The sequence below is a fragment of the Eptatretus burgeri genome, chromosome 10, assembly GCF_056783735.1.
Source record: "Eptatretus burgeri isolate ZD-2024b chromosome 10, Ebu_testis_v1, whole genome shotgun sequence".
Classification (NCBI taxonomy): domain Eukaryota; kingdom Metazoa; phylum Chordata; class Myxini; order Myxiniformes; family Myxinidae; genus Eptatretus; species Eptatretus burgeri.
Window position 1 is genome coordinate 98,770,658 of NC_140970.1, and position 12,805 is coordinate 98,783,462.

A 12,805-nucleotide genomic window follows, 5' to 3' on the forward strand; every position below is an offset into this window, starting at 1 on the left:
TCTGATTCATTGTGCAGGAGCGTCCATCTTTAGCATTTATCACTAGAAGTTAATATTGTTATTCTGTGTTTCTGTCCTCACATCAACACCAAGTCATATCTACTACAGTATTTATACCGCCTGCTTTTGATCAACGAGTTACAATATAATACCACAACTTCTCACCAAATGAATTTCTAATTGTTTTTAGAACTAATGGACATATCCATTAAAGATGGGTGATGGGTTAAAATGGCAGTTTTAAGATGCGAGTCCCATGGAACAACAACAACAATCCTATGACAAAAGGAATGAGAGAGTTCGTAGAACACCTTACCCCCCCTCCCCGCCCCATGCAGTGTTCAGGTATATAATTAAATTGAAATAAAACAAAGATTTTAAACTTCATATAAAAAAATTCATTCTGGAAGTTTAGCACCATCAAAGCAGTTTTATACACCATAATAAGTCGTAACAAGGTAATTTGTTTTCTACACTGTTCAAGTATATAGTTGAAATTGAAATAAAACAAATGTTTTAAACTTCATATAAATAAATTAATTCTGAAAGTTTACTGCCATTGATATAGTGTTTTACACACCGCATTATTGAACATGTCCAAGTACTGCAAAACTGGAGATCTTTGGAAGCAATAAGAAGTGGTAAGAAGGTGATTTGTGTTCTGCCGTGTTTAAGTACATGATTAAATTGAAATAAAACAAAGATTTTAAACTTCATATTAAAAATGTGCATTCTGGAAGTTTAGTGCCATTGGTACAGTGTTTATCCACCACCTTGTTTGACATATCCAAGTACTGCAAAACTTGAGGTTTTTGGAAGCAATAAGAAGTGGTAAGAAGGTGATTTGTGTTCTGTAATGTTCAAGTACATGATTAAATTGAAATAAAACAAAGATTTTAAACTTCATATAAAAAATTAATTCTGGAAGTTTAGCACCATCAAAGCAGTTTTATACACCATAATAAGTCGTAACAAGGTAATTTGTTTTCTACACTGTTCAAGTATATAGTTGAAATTGAAATAAAACAAATGTTTTAAACTTCATATAAATAAATTAATTCTGAAAGTTTACTGCCATTGATATAGTGTTTTACACACCGCATTATTGAACATGTCCAAGTACTGCAAAACTGGAGATCTTTGGAAGCAATAAGAAGTGGTAAGAAGGTGATTTGTGTTCTGCCGTGTTTAAGTACATGATTAAATTGAAATAAAACAAAGATTTTAAACTTCATATTAAAAATGTGCATTCTGGAAGTTTAGTGCCATTGGTACAGTGTTTATCCACCACCTTGTTTGACATATCCAAGTACTGCAAAACTTGAGGTTTTTGGAAGCAATAAGAAGTGGTAAGAAGGTGATTTGTGTTCTGTAATGTTCAAGTACATGATTAAATTGAAATAAAACAAAGATTTTAAACTTCATATTAAAAAATTAATTCTGGAAGTTTACTGACAGTATTTTACACACCACCTTATTTAGCATGTCCAAGTACTGTAAAACTGGAGGATTCTCGAAGTGATAAGAAGTAGTAACAAGGAGATTTGTGTTCTACTATGCGTTCACGCATACAATGAAATTGAAATAAAATCTTCTTCTTCTTCTTCTTCTTTCGGCTGCTCCCTTTCGGGGTCGCTACAGCGGATCATCCGTATGATCCGCATAGTGATTTGGCACATGTTTTACGCCGGATGCCCTTCCTGACGCAACCCTGGTCGCCTCTTACGACACAGGGATATGGTACACCTATTTTAACTGGAGTGTACACCGGCCCAGTACACTGGTACTCATTTCGCCGACCTCGGAAGGATGACAGGCTGAGTCAACCCCCTGGTGTATTAATTCAGTGGCCCAACGGGGCTTGAACTCAGGACCTTTTGGATCCCAAGCCGCTGCCCTCACCACTGCGCCAACACCAGGCTCCGAAATTGAAATAAAATAAAGATTTTAAACTTCCTTCAAAAAACATTAATTCTGGAAGTTAACTGTTCGTGTTTTTCCACCAGCTTATTTAACAAGTCCAAGTACTGTAAAACTGGAGGTTTTTGTAAGCGATAAGAAGTGGTAAGAGGGCGACTTGAATTCTGCAGTGTGAAAATATCTAATTATATTGAAATAAAACTGAAGATTTTAAACTTTATATACAAAAATTAATGCCGGCAGTTTGCTGCCATGCACCACCTGATTTAACATTTCAAAGTACGACAAAACTGGAGGATTTTGGAAGTGATAAGAAGTGGTAACAAGGAGATTTGTATTCCACAGTGTTCAACTCTACACCGAAATTGAAAAAACAGCTCGCTTTTAAACTTCGGATGCTCTACACCGAAATCGAATAACAGCTTGGATGCTCCGACTCCTGCGAACACGACCAAGCTCAAAGCTTTCCTGGGTATGTTGAACTATTACTGTAACTTTCTTCCGAACCTGAGCACCGTCCTTGAGCCTCTCAACAAACTCCTTCAGAAAGGTGTTGAATGGCGATGGTGTACGCAGTGTGGTGAGGCGTTTGCTGAGGCAAAACGGTTGCTGTGTTCATCTAAAGTGTTGGTGTACTACGATACTGCTAAACCATTGGTTCTCAGCTGTGATGCCTCGTCTTATGGCATTGGCTGTGTGTTACAGCAACGTAATGACGGTATACCACGGCCTGTAGCGTATGCATCACGCACGTTGTCAGCAGCGGAGCGTAACTTCTCCATGGTTGAAAAAGAAGCTCTCGCATGAATTTTTTGGTGTAACAAAGATGCATCAGTATCTCTTCTGTCGACAATTTGAACTTGTAACCGACCACAAACCATTGCAATCCCTGTTAAATGAGAGTAAAGGGGCTGTCACACCTTGACGTTTTAGCCAGCGTATGGCAAGGTCTCAAAATGTATGTAAAACGCTGGCGTACACTGAACTATTCACGTTTTTTTTTAAGTTTTGGGCGTATAATAACGTGTTGGACGTATGCATAACGTATGAGTAACGTACACAGAACTTTTCAATCATATATATATATATATATATATATATATATATATATATATATATATATATATATATATATATATATATATATATATATATATATATATATATATATATATATATATATATATATATATCTTATACCAACGAATGCTGAGCGTGTTGTCTGCGTTCACAACCTATGCCCAACGATAGTCTAACTTATGCATAGCGCGCGGCAGCGTATCGCCGACGATCACGTGGCGTAGGCTATTCATAGGCTGCGGCTCGACGATTCAAATCATAACTGCACTAGACATTGAAGTGTGAAGCCGCTGTTACACCTTGACTTTTTAGCCAGCGTATGCCGACGTATGAAAAATTTGCCAAACCAAGCTGGCACACGTCGAATACGTTATGGGTAAGTTTTGTATACGTTAAGAGCACGCTGGCATACGTCGTAGTACGCTGGCATATGTCGGAGTACGTCGAGAAATTTTCAGCATGTTGAAAATTTCTCGATGTACTCGGCGTATGACATACGTTACGCATACGCTGGCCATAAGTTTTAGGCACATTACGCCATTGTTGACACACGTCGACACACGTTACTTGTACGTTACTCATAAGTCGAAACACGTCGAGGTAATGGTTAGCGTCAGTGTTCCAGACTCCCTGGTTTTATTTATTTATTTTTCTTTGGTATGATGGTGATGTTGACACTTCGATTTCTAGTTCGGTTATGATTTCAATCGTTGAGCGGCAGCCTATTAATTATATTATATTATAACCGCACTAAAATCGAAGTGTCAACATCACCGTCATACCGAAGAAAAAAAAAAAAATAAATAAAGCAGGGCGTCTGGAACACTGACGCTAACCATTACCTTTACGTGTTTCGACTTATGAGTAACTTACAAGTAACGTGTGTGGACGTGTGTCAACGATCGCGTAACGTGCCTTCAACACGTTACTCATAGGTTTGAAATAAGTTTCGGGTACGCTAAACATTACCTCGGACGTGTTTCGACTTATGAGTAATTTCAAGTAACGTGTGTCGACGTGTGTCAACGATCACGTAACGTGCCTACAACTTATGGCCAGCGTATGCGGAACGTGTGAGTCATACGCTGGCATACGTCGAAAAATTTCAAGCATGGAAAATTTGTCTAACAGCTCGGCGTACTACGACGAATGCCAGCGTACTACGATGTATGCCAGCGTACTACGACGTATGCCAGCGTGCTCTTAACGTATACAAACTTACCCATAACGTATTCGACGTGTGCCAGCGTTTTATCCAAATTTTTCATATGTCAGGCATACGCTGGCTAAATGGTCAAGGTGTGACAGGGCCTTAAGGGATTTAACCCACAGTGCTCTGCATGCATTCAGCCTTGGGCTGAGAAGTTAGCAGCCTATGACAACTCTATAAGGTATCGTCCTGGCAGTGAGAATTACTGTGCTGATGCTTTGAGTAGATTACCACTACCAGTTAACGTGGGTAATGCACCTGTACCGGGAGAAATTTTTATGGCAATGAGTGTGTTTGACTGTCATAATGCTCCAATCACTTCCAAACAAATTGAACAATGGACAAATGTGGACCAGACCCTTGCTATGGTCAAACAATGTGTTATCGGTAGCATATGATCAACTGTACCCAATGAATTCCACGACAAATTGAGGCCATACCTTGTTCGTAAAAATGAGTTGCCTTTCCATTCTGGTTGCCTGCTGTGGGGCAAGCAGGGTCAGTGTACCGCCCAAAGGCCGAAACAAGGTGTGTGATGAGCTACATGAGTCACATCCAGGGATTGCAACCATTAAGTCAATTGCCAGGTGCCATGTTTGGTGGCCGGGTATGGATGGAAAACTAGAGAGCTACATTTGCCATTGCTCCGTGTGTCGGGCCACTGCCCTGAACTCACCTGAGGCACCGCTTCACATGTGGTCCTGGCCTTCTAAACCATGGTCTCGAATTCACATCGATTACGCTGGTTCATTCTCAGGGAAGATGTTGTTGGTTGTTATCGATGCTCATTCAAAGTGGATTGAATGTTTAGCCTTATCATCCTGTACTAGCGAAATCACGGTTGAAAGTTTATGTGCCATGTTTGCCACTCATGGTTTGCCAGATTGTGTAGTTAGTGATAATGGCTCATGTTTCACTAGTGCTGTGTTTCAAGATTTCTCGAAACAAAAGTGTCAAGCACTATCGCAGTGCTCCCTTCAAACCTGCTTTGAATGGTCAGGCTGAAAGAGCTGTCCAGGTGATCAAGAATGGTCTCAAAAAGGCAAATGACGGTTCTTCTCTGTAAACCAAGTTATCACGATTGTTATTTACATATAGGACACATCCGCACACAACCACTGGACGCACACCCGCAGAAATGATATTTGGTCGAATGCTAAATACACGCTTAGACCGGATTCATCCGAATGATTCGTCCAGGGTTGTGGACCACCAGTTTAAATAAGAATTGGTACCATGACAGGACCTCAGTTCCACGTGCCATCAATATGTTCGATCCTGTTGTTGTGCTGAATCCCAGCCGTGGATCTAAATGGCTCACTGGTCGTGTTAGAAATCAAATTGGCAACTCTTTATTTGTTACAACTAAACATGGAGGTACATGCTACACACATACAGACCTCTACATAGATAGGTTAGGGATCTTTCTCCTCACGCATCCATTCTCCTCTCTCTCTCTCTCTCTCTCTCTCTCTCTCTCTCTCTCTCTCTCTCTCTCTCTCTCTCTCTCTCTCTCTCTCTCTCTCTCTCTCTCTCTCTCTCTCTCTCTCTCTCTCTCTCTCTCTCTCTCTCTCTCTATCCACCCCTCCATCCTATCTTCTGTGGACGCATAAAGAAGAACGTTACTGACTCGCAATCCCATTTTCCTCTGGCACTGCACCGCACCCCCACATTGCACTACACCACCCCCCCCCCCACTCCCACATCTTAGACACAGCGAGTATTCCTCCCACCTACCTCTGCCTCAGCGTTCTGGGCTGCGTTGGTCTGCCGATCGTGACAAGTATTGAGAGGTTGTTTACCCTCACCTGCTTTCTTTCTCTCTGGGCTATCTAATCTTCCGTGTGTGTGCACGTGTGTGCGTGCGTGTGTGTGTGTGTTGGTGCTTATCTTGGTATATATTAAGGTTGTAGAAGATATAGTGGGATAACTCTCCTCCTCCTCTGCTCTGTGTCTGCTTTTGTAAGATTGCTTGTCTTTTGCCACACCCCACGAAATCCGTGCTATCCCTTGTACATAAAATAAAACCCCATTCACTGTGCCACATACTTTTCCTCACCTGATTGTAAACAAATGCTTTGTTTTGAAATGTTCCCAGCTCGTTTTCGTGTTTTCTTCCATTGGTCCAGCATGGCCTGCACCCTTGTTTAGCCAGGACGTTATTCCCCTACGATCTGTTTCCTAGCTGGTACGTGTTTGGCAGTTCCGCTCGGCTGCATCTGATCTGGTAAGGTGATCCGGTTTGAGCAAGTGCGTACGGAGGGCGTGTCCCCCGGTAATTAGATCGTGTGACTTTTAGGTAAACGGTATTTATTAGACGGAGGACTCTGTCAAGTGATCGAGTTATTGGCGTTCGCGGTCGATTTTATCGAGCCGCCGCATCATGAAGTTATTCGTGTGCGATTCCGGAGAGTCTGCTGGGAATCCGAGGTAGTTCACCCCTCGTGGTCTTTGCCCCTGACCCCGGGTCCACAACAACATTGTTTTTGTTTTTTCCAATCAGTTCATCCTTGCTTAATATCAAAAGCTCACTCTTGCCTCTAGAATATCACATATAATACTTCAGCTACACTCCTGGCCTGCCATCATTCTCAGACAGTCTCATTTTCAGCAAACTTATAAAAAAATAGTTTGTTTCTTTTTGTGGACAAAGTGAAGGCTCATGGAAGATCTAGAACACCGAACGGATCAGGACACAATATAACAAAGGGAACAGTCGAGATTGTGTGGGGAAAACATCAACAGTAAGGATGAGGGACAAAATCGAGGGAGACTTTGACAAATAGGGGAAAGTAGGGAGGAAAGGAGGAAAGGTAGAGCAGAATGAACAGGGTGGACAAGATGGATGTACCGAAGCAAACTCTCAGGAAGGAAAAACTGGAAATTTGGAAGGAGGAGGAATGGGATAGGGGTGGGGGATTAACATGGGAAGAAAAAGATCATGGTTTTGGATGGGGCGGATGGTCTGAGACAGTCGTGAACAGCTGTCTTGAAGACCTGAACGGTAGAATGAGATTGAAGAGGATGTGGAAGCTGATTCCACAAAAAGAAGAAGGAATAAAAAGAAGAAGGGGAAGTAGATAATATTGAGCTTTTGAGGAAAATATGAAGGTGATGGAGGTTATATTTTCACTGCTGTCTGTCTGTCTGTCTACCTGTGAGCAGGATATCTCAAAAAGTTATGGACGGATTCAGACAAAATTTGGTGGATGGGATGGGTGTGTAACGAGGACAAATTGATTAGATTTTGATGAAGATCCGGATGTGGATCCGGATCTGATAATTGTTTCAGTGATTCTTGACCATTGAGAGATGGGGTTAAAACGAGCTCAGATGGGCGCACGTCATTGGTTGTTATCTCCAAATGCGGGTTTGGTTTCAGAAGGTCAGACGGAGCCCAAACATCATCTCCAAAACCCATTCAATGCAAAGCTCTCTGCTATCATTTCTGTATTCTCCATATTGGGTCACTGCAAGTAAAAGGACACCTTTCGATGCAGCATGATGAGGTAGTTCCAGGTAGTTCCAGTCAAGACATATCTTTCTTGATGCCTCGCCTATGCGTCCACAATTGCATCAACAGCCATCGCAAGGATCACCCGATGCCAGTTCGTGTTGGATGTTCATCTATCTAATGAATCCTCAAGGTTTGATCCAATTCATTTGAACTGCCAGATGGAGGGGATAGATCGTCGCAATGAAAATGTGATGAAGAATATATATATATATATATATATATATATATATATATATATATATATATATATATATATATATATATATATATATATATATATATATATATATATATATATAGTATGGAAATGACTTCCAACATATGAAAGGGAAATGAATTCTGCTCAGACCATCTGCAGTCCGAGCAGCATTGCACCACGGTGCCTGAAGAGGGTGTTGCAGTTTTGAAGTTGTAAGTATATATTTTTTATATGATGAACACAAATTTTCAGGAACTTTTATTCCATACCAATTCAAATATTACACAGGTCTACAGGTTTATTCGTAATACTGACAGGGGGAACTAAGTTGATATGGAATTTTTTTATATTTTTAGTAAGGGTTGGTGATGGAGCAGTGTGCTGGCAGGATGGCGTAGTTGTATGCACACTCGTCTGTAAGCTGTCTCGCCTGGGTTTGAATCCTGACCCGGGTATAAACTGTCATCCTGGTATTTCACAGGCAGGGCGATTCATCGATGTGTGTGCCGTCCTTCGGATGGACGTTCAGCCGAGTGTCCCGCCCGCATTATCATCGATAGACGGTAAAGATCCCAAGGTGTCCTTCGCGAAGAGTGGGTGAGCTGTCGCCAACACAATGGTCAAATTGCTGTCATAACTACATATTCCAACGTCAAGCCTGGCCAGCTGGTTCGTGAAAGACTTTGACTAAAAGCTTCCTCCCGGCCAACCCCACAAGAACGTGGACATAATTGTGGCCGTTAAAGAAAGAATCAAGAAGATGGAGGAGATGCAGGGAACAGACGGCACTGAGAAAGCGGCAGCCCAAAAGAAAAGAAAAATTCACGACAACCATATGCACTTACAGGTGCATTCATCAAAAAGTTGCTACCTGAAGGGGGTGCTGTAGTAAAACAGCGAACGTATCAAAAGTTTAAAAAGAGGGCAATAATTAAGTAAAATGTTAAACACGAGATACGATCTCAAATATCAACCCCATTCCTGTCATGGTGATGCCTGGTGTTGGCTTAATGGTTCAGGTGGTGGGCTTTGGATCCTTGGATTCTGAGTTCAAACCCCTCTCAGCTGTTGAATTAATACCAGGTGGGGTTAACTCGACCAGTCATCCTTCTGAGGTCGGCAAATTGAGTGCCAGCTTGCTGGTATCCTGTGTCGGAGTGGCGACCCGTCCAGGATTGTGCCCAATAGCCAAGGAGACTGATTAGGCAGCACCAACGCTCTGCACAGAGTATGGTCCCAATCTCTTTGTCCTCTCCTCCTGTCATGGTACCAGGATTCATGTTCCGCACCAGCTACACCACCTTAAATTCCATGATTCAATTTTTTAAATACGGACTGGAACAAAATAAATAAACATGAAAATTAAATAAACAATTCAGGGTTTTGAGGGACGGTGGGGCTAATTAAGAGCTGAGGGAATCACGTCACAGCAATAATTACTCGTCCCATGTCTGTGGATACCTTGGCTTACTTGTATTAATTACGTTGCAATAATTTAGTTGTAAAATTGTGAACCATTGAATATGGGAAATTCAAGAAGAATCCCATAAAATGGATATTATGGGAGCTGGAACCATCACTGTTGTCCCTCTTGGTTGGCATGTCCAGAAGATTCTTTGATGGGATGTCCAAACAAAGCAAGAAAAGATTTGCTGGTTGCAAAATATAGTTAATATGTTATTAAAAGAAACATGTCATCTCATTGAAATGTACATAGATCAACTACTGCTACGACAACCACTTAAAAGAACTGCAACATTGAAAAGTTTACGCTTTGATCGTTGAAGAGACCCTTCATTTCAATTCGTCCGACGGGTTAATGTAATTACAATTAAAACAACTCACAACTCACCGACACAGTCACAGCTGTATTCGTCACTATGGCCCCTCTTGGTTGGCGTGTCCAGTAGATTCTTTGTTGGAGTATCCAAAAAACTAAACGGAGAGTCCAGAAAGTTGTTTAGGAGAGAATCTTGTTGATTTTGACAATTGCGAGATGGAGTAAGTTGATCTGGGGTGGTATCTTCCCCGTCGGATCCTGCCACACCTCCACCAGAATTGGCAGTGGTGGAAAGCAACGTAACAGGTCCGTTGTTCTCAATTTTAACTCGCTGGCCGTTCTGTTGCAAGTATGCTGCAAGCTGGGCACGAACTGAATCAGATACAGGTGCCTGACCATGAGGGCACGGAGTATTGTCGTCCAGTGGTTCACTTTTCACGCGTACTCCTGCAGGAGCCATGACCGGGGGCGTAAGGTTGTTGGAGAAGGCGTAAGAAGAGCAAGGTGGTAATTGCGTATTGAGGGCAGTATCGGTCATTGGCCATTGTTGATGCTGATTCACTCGGCCCATAGTATCGTGTAGTTCCTGCCTTGAAGAGCCCACATTTTTTTGCAATTCTCTGTAGATGTTCTTTAGGTCTTCGGAGGTGGTGATATTATCCGAGGCCGGGTATGAGGGCACTCTGCTGGAAGCAACCTGCATTCCGTTGCTGGCATCTGTGGAACAACGAAATCTGCCAACCATACTCGGGGATGTGCAATGATTCACCACCAATTCTCTTCCAGGCTGTTCACAACCTTGTGTGGATGCTTGAGGCTGAAGGTAATTAGATGTGGGAATGGCAGAGATGGAAATGCCATTACAGCCATCCTGGGTCTGGTCGAGCATGTATGACAGGAATTTGGAAGTGTGGCCTGGCTCCTTGGAAATATTAACCTGAGAGAGTTGGGCTGTCTTTATGGGTGGAGAAGAAGGCCAAACCTCACTGTTTCGTCTGTGAAGCATGAATTTTGATTGTTCTGGATCAGACATGACTGGGAATGGCCTGTTCAATATTTGAAGTTGAGGTCGCTGTGATTGTGATTGAGGCGATGGCGGTGGTGGTTGTAGGGGTGTTGTTGAAACAGGCCGTGACAAGCCTTGAATATGATTCTCCCCTGGACCCTTCACATCATTTTGCATTAGGTTAGCACCATGCCAGTTCCCTGTGGGAGCTGGACTTGAGAGATGGCTATGAGGTCTTTTAGCACCATAGCTTGGGTTGATCGGGGAGATCACAGATTGAATATGTCCATCCGGTAGCTGGTTTGGCAGCAGAGCTACATCACCACTACAAGCTTCTGCAACAAGTCGCAGTTTCGGTGAGGGTGAGGTGTTTATTGGTCCATTCCAGAGGCAAGCTGCCGTTTCAGGCCCATTGGGATGAAGCGGTCTATCTGTGGCAGTAGAGCGGTGAGTTGAGCCAGAAATGGTGCTCAACGGCGTCTGCAAAATATCTTCAGCAACTCCATCGGCAAGGTTCAATCTACCGGCCCATGGTTCATCTTGAGTTTCACGTGGTCCATTCTCAATTATTTGTTTCTGCTGTTCTGTTTGCTCTTGTTGCATTAATTGGGAGTCCTTTTCATTATTTACTAATAACTGCTGACAGGTCTCTGCATTTAATGTTTTTTGAGCAATAGATCTCTGGCATATTCCCGCTTCTAAGACCTGAGATGTTGACAAAGAGGTTAACCGATGCTCTTCATTTCCGATTACCTCTTCACTATCAGACAACGAAGCGAGTGAAGAACTTGTCGGAGAGTCTGCAGGTAATTTATGGCCTGTTGTAACAGATGTTCCTTCTGGTGTGGGACTACTCAGTGCCGGAGGGGATTCAGCCGTGTGTGAGATGTTCCCAACCTTTGCAGAGCCACGACATGATGATGCATAATTGTTTCCTGCACCAGCACTATTTGACAGCTCCACAAGGGCACGCACAGCTGTGGCACGTTCAGGACTTTGTTGAAGTGCAAAGACCATGAAACTTTGGAGATAACTGGAGGGCTGACTGTTCCCAGAATTGCGACTGTTTGGCGTTAATGCTTGGCAACTTGTGTCACCTGGTAATTTGTTGGGGGTGTTAGGAGACAGCAACCCACAAGGTGGTGCAGCTGAGGTTTGAATATTTTGATCAAGTGGCGATGACGGAAAACCCAGAGTACCATCACCTTGCAACAAGTCATGGCACACCGGGCCATCAAATTCACAGTTTGGAGGTTTTCGGGGTACTGGTGATAATGATTGTGGTGCAGCAGCAATCAATGAGACCGTTGATGTTTCTGTGAATGGAGGTGGTTCAGGTGAACTTTCAGCATCACAGGACTGAGCAATCCTGCAACTTTCCCCATTAAGGCTGGAGTGTGGATCCTCAGTAACACTGTAAGCAAGCTGTAGTAGATCCAGTTCAACATCTTCAAACCGAGGTTTCTTGTGCTGTGTCTCTCCAGTGTAACACCCATTCACGTGACGCTTTGATTGCAGTAATGTTGGTGACTGTGCAACTTTACAATCCCATTCCTCCAAACTATTTATGTTGCTTCCTCTGTCAATGTTATCCTTGCCGGAGCCATGCATTCCATTCACTCCGTTGACAATTACACGACTTGGCATTTCTCTTCCCAGTGCTCCACGACACACTTTTCCACCTGCCTTTGCAGAAACCCGGCTTCCATTCGCAATGGCCTTGGCCTTCCCTGCACCCTGGGAAGAGAAGATATGAAGATAAGTATAACAAGAAAAGAGCAAGAAGACAAACTAAGTGAACACCTGAGCATTAGAATAAAACAATCAAGGATACAGAAGGAATCAGAGAGAAAGACATTTTGTGTGTGTATGTGTATATGTGGTGATGAACTCCCACGCTCTTCCAGCCAAAGAAAGCTGCATAAAGCAACCAAGAAAGCTACACATGGTGAGCTCTTTGTTCTTTCAAAAATTATCCAGGTTCCTCGACAGCTGTAGACATTCATAAGTAGTACAAACATGAGAATCCCAATGCTTCACGCCCCTCCCCCCCCCCCCTCAGCCACCGGACCGGTTTCATCACTTATTGGCGA

The 12,805-nt window shown here is 42.8% G+C and overlaps 1 protein-coding gene across 4 annotated transcripts in view; it reads right to left on the minus strand.

The window, feature by feature from the left end:
- The window catches only part of LOC147019245 (methylcytosine dioxygenase TET3-like), a 268,737-nt gene that overhangs the window by 101,279 nt on the left and 154,653 nt on the right, over positions 1–12,805 (minus strand). For all 4 annotated transcript variants that reach the window (XM_085899582.1, XM_085899584.1, XM_085899585.1 and 1 more), the window contains one exon: positions 9,779–12,449. In XM_085899582.1, coding sequence (XP_085755708.1) covers positions 9,779–12,449 — 2,671 coding nt within the window. The remainder of the gene's footprint in view (positions 1–9,778; positions 12,450–12,805) is intronic.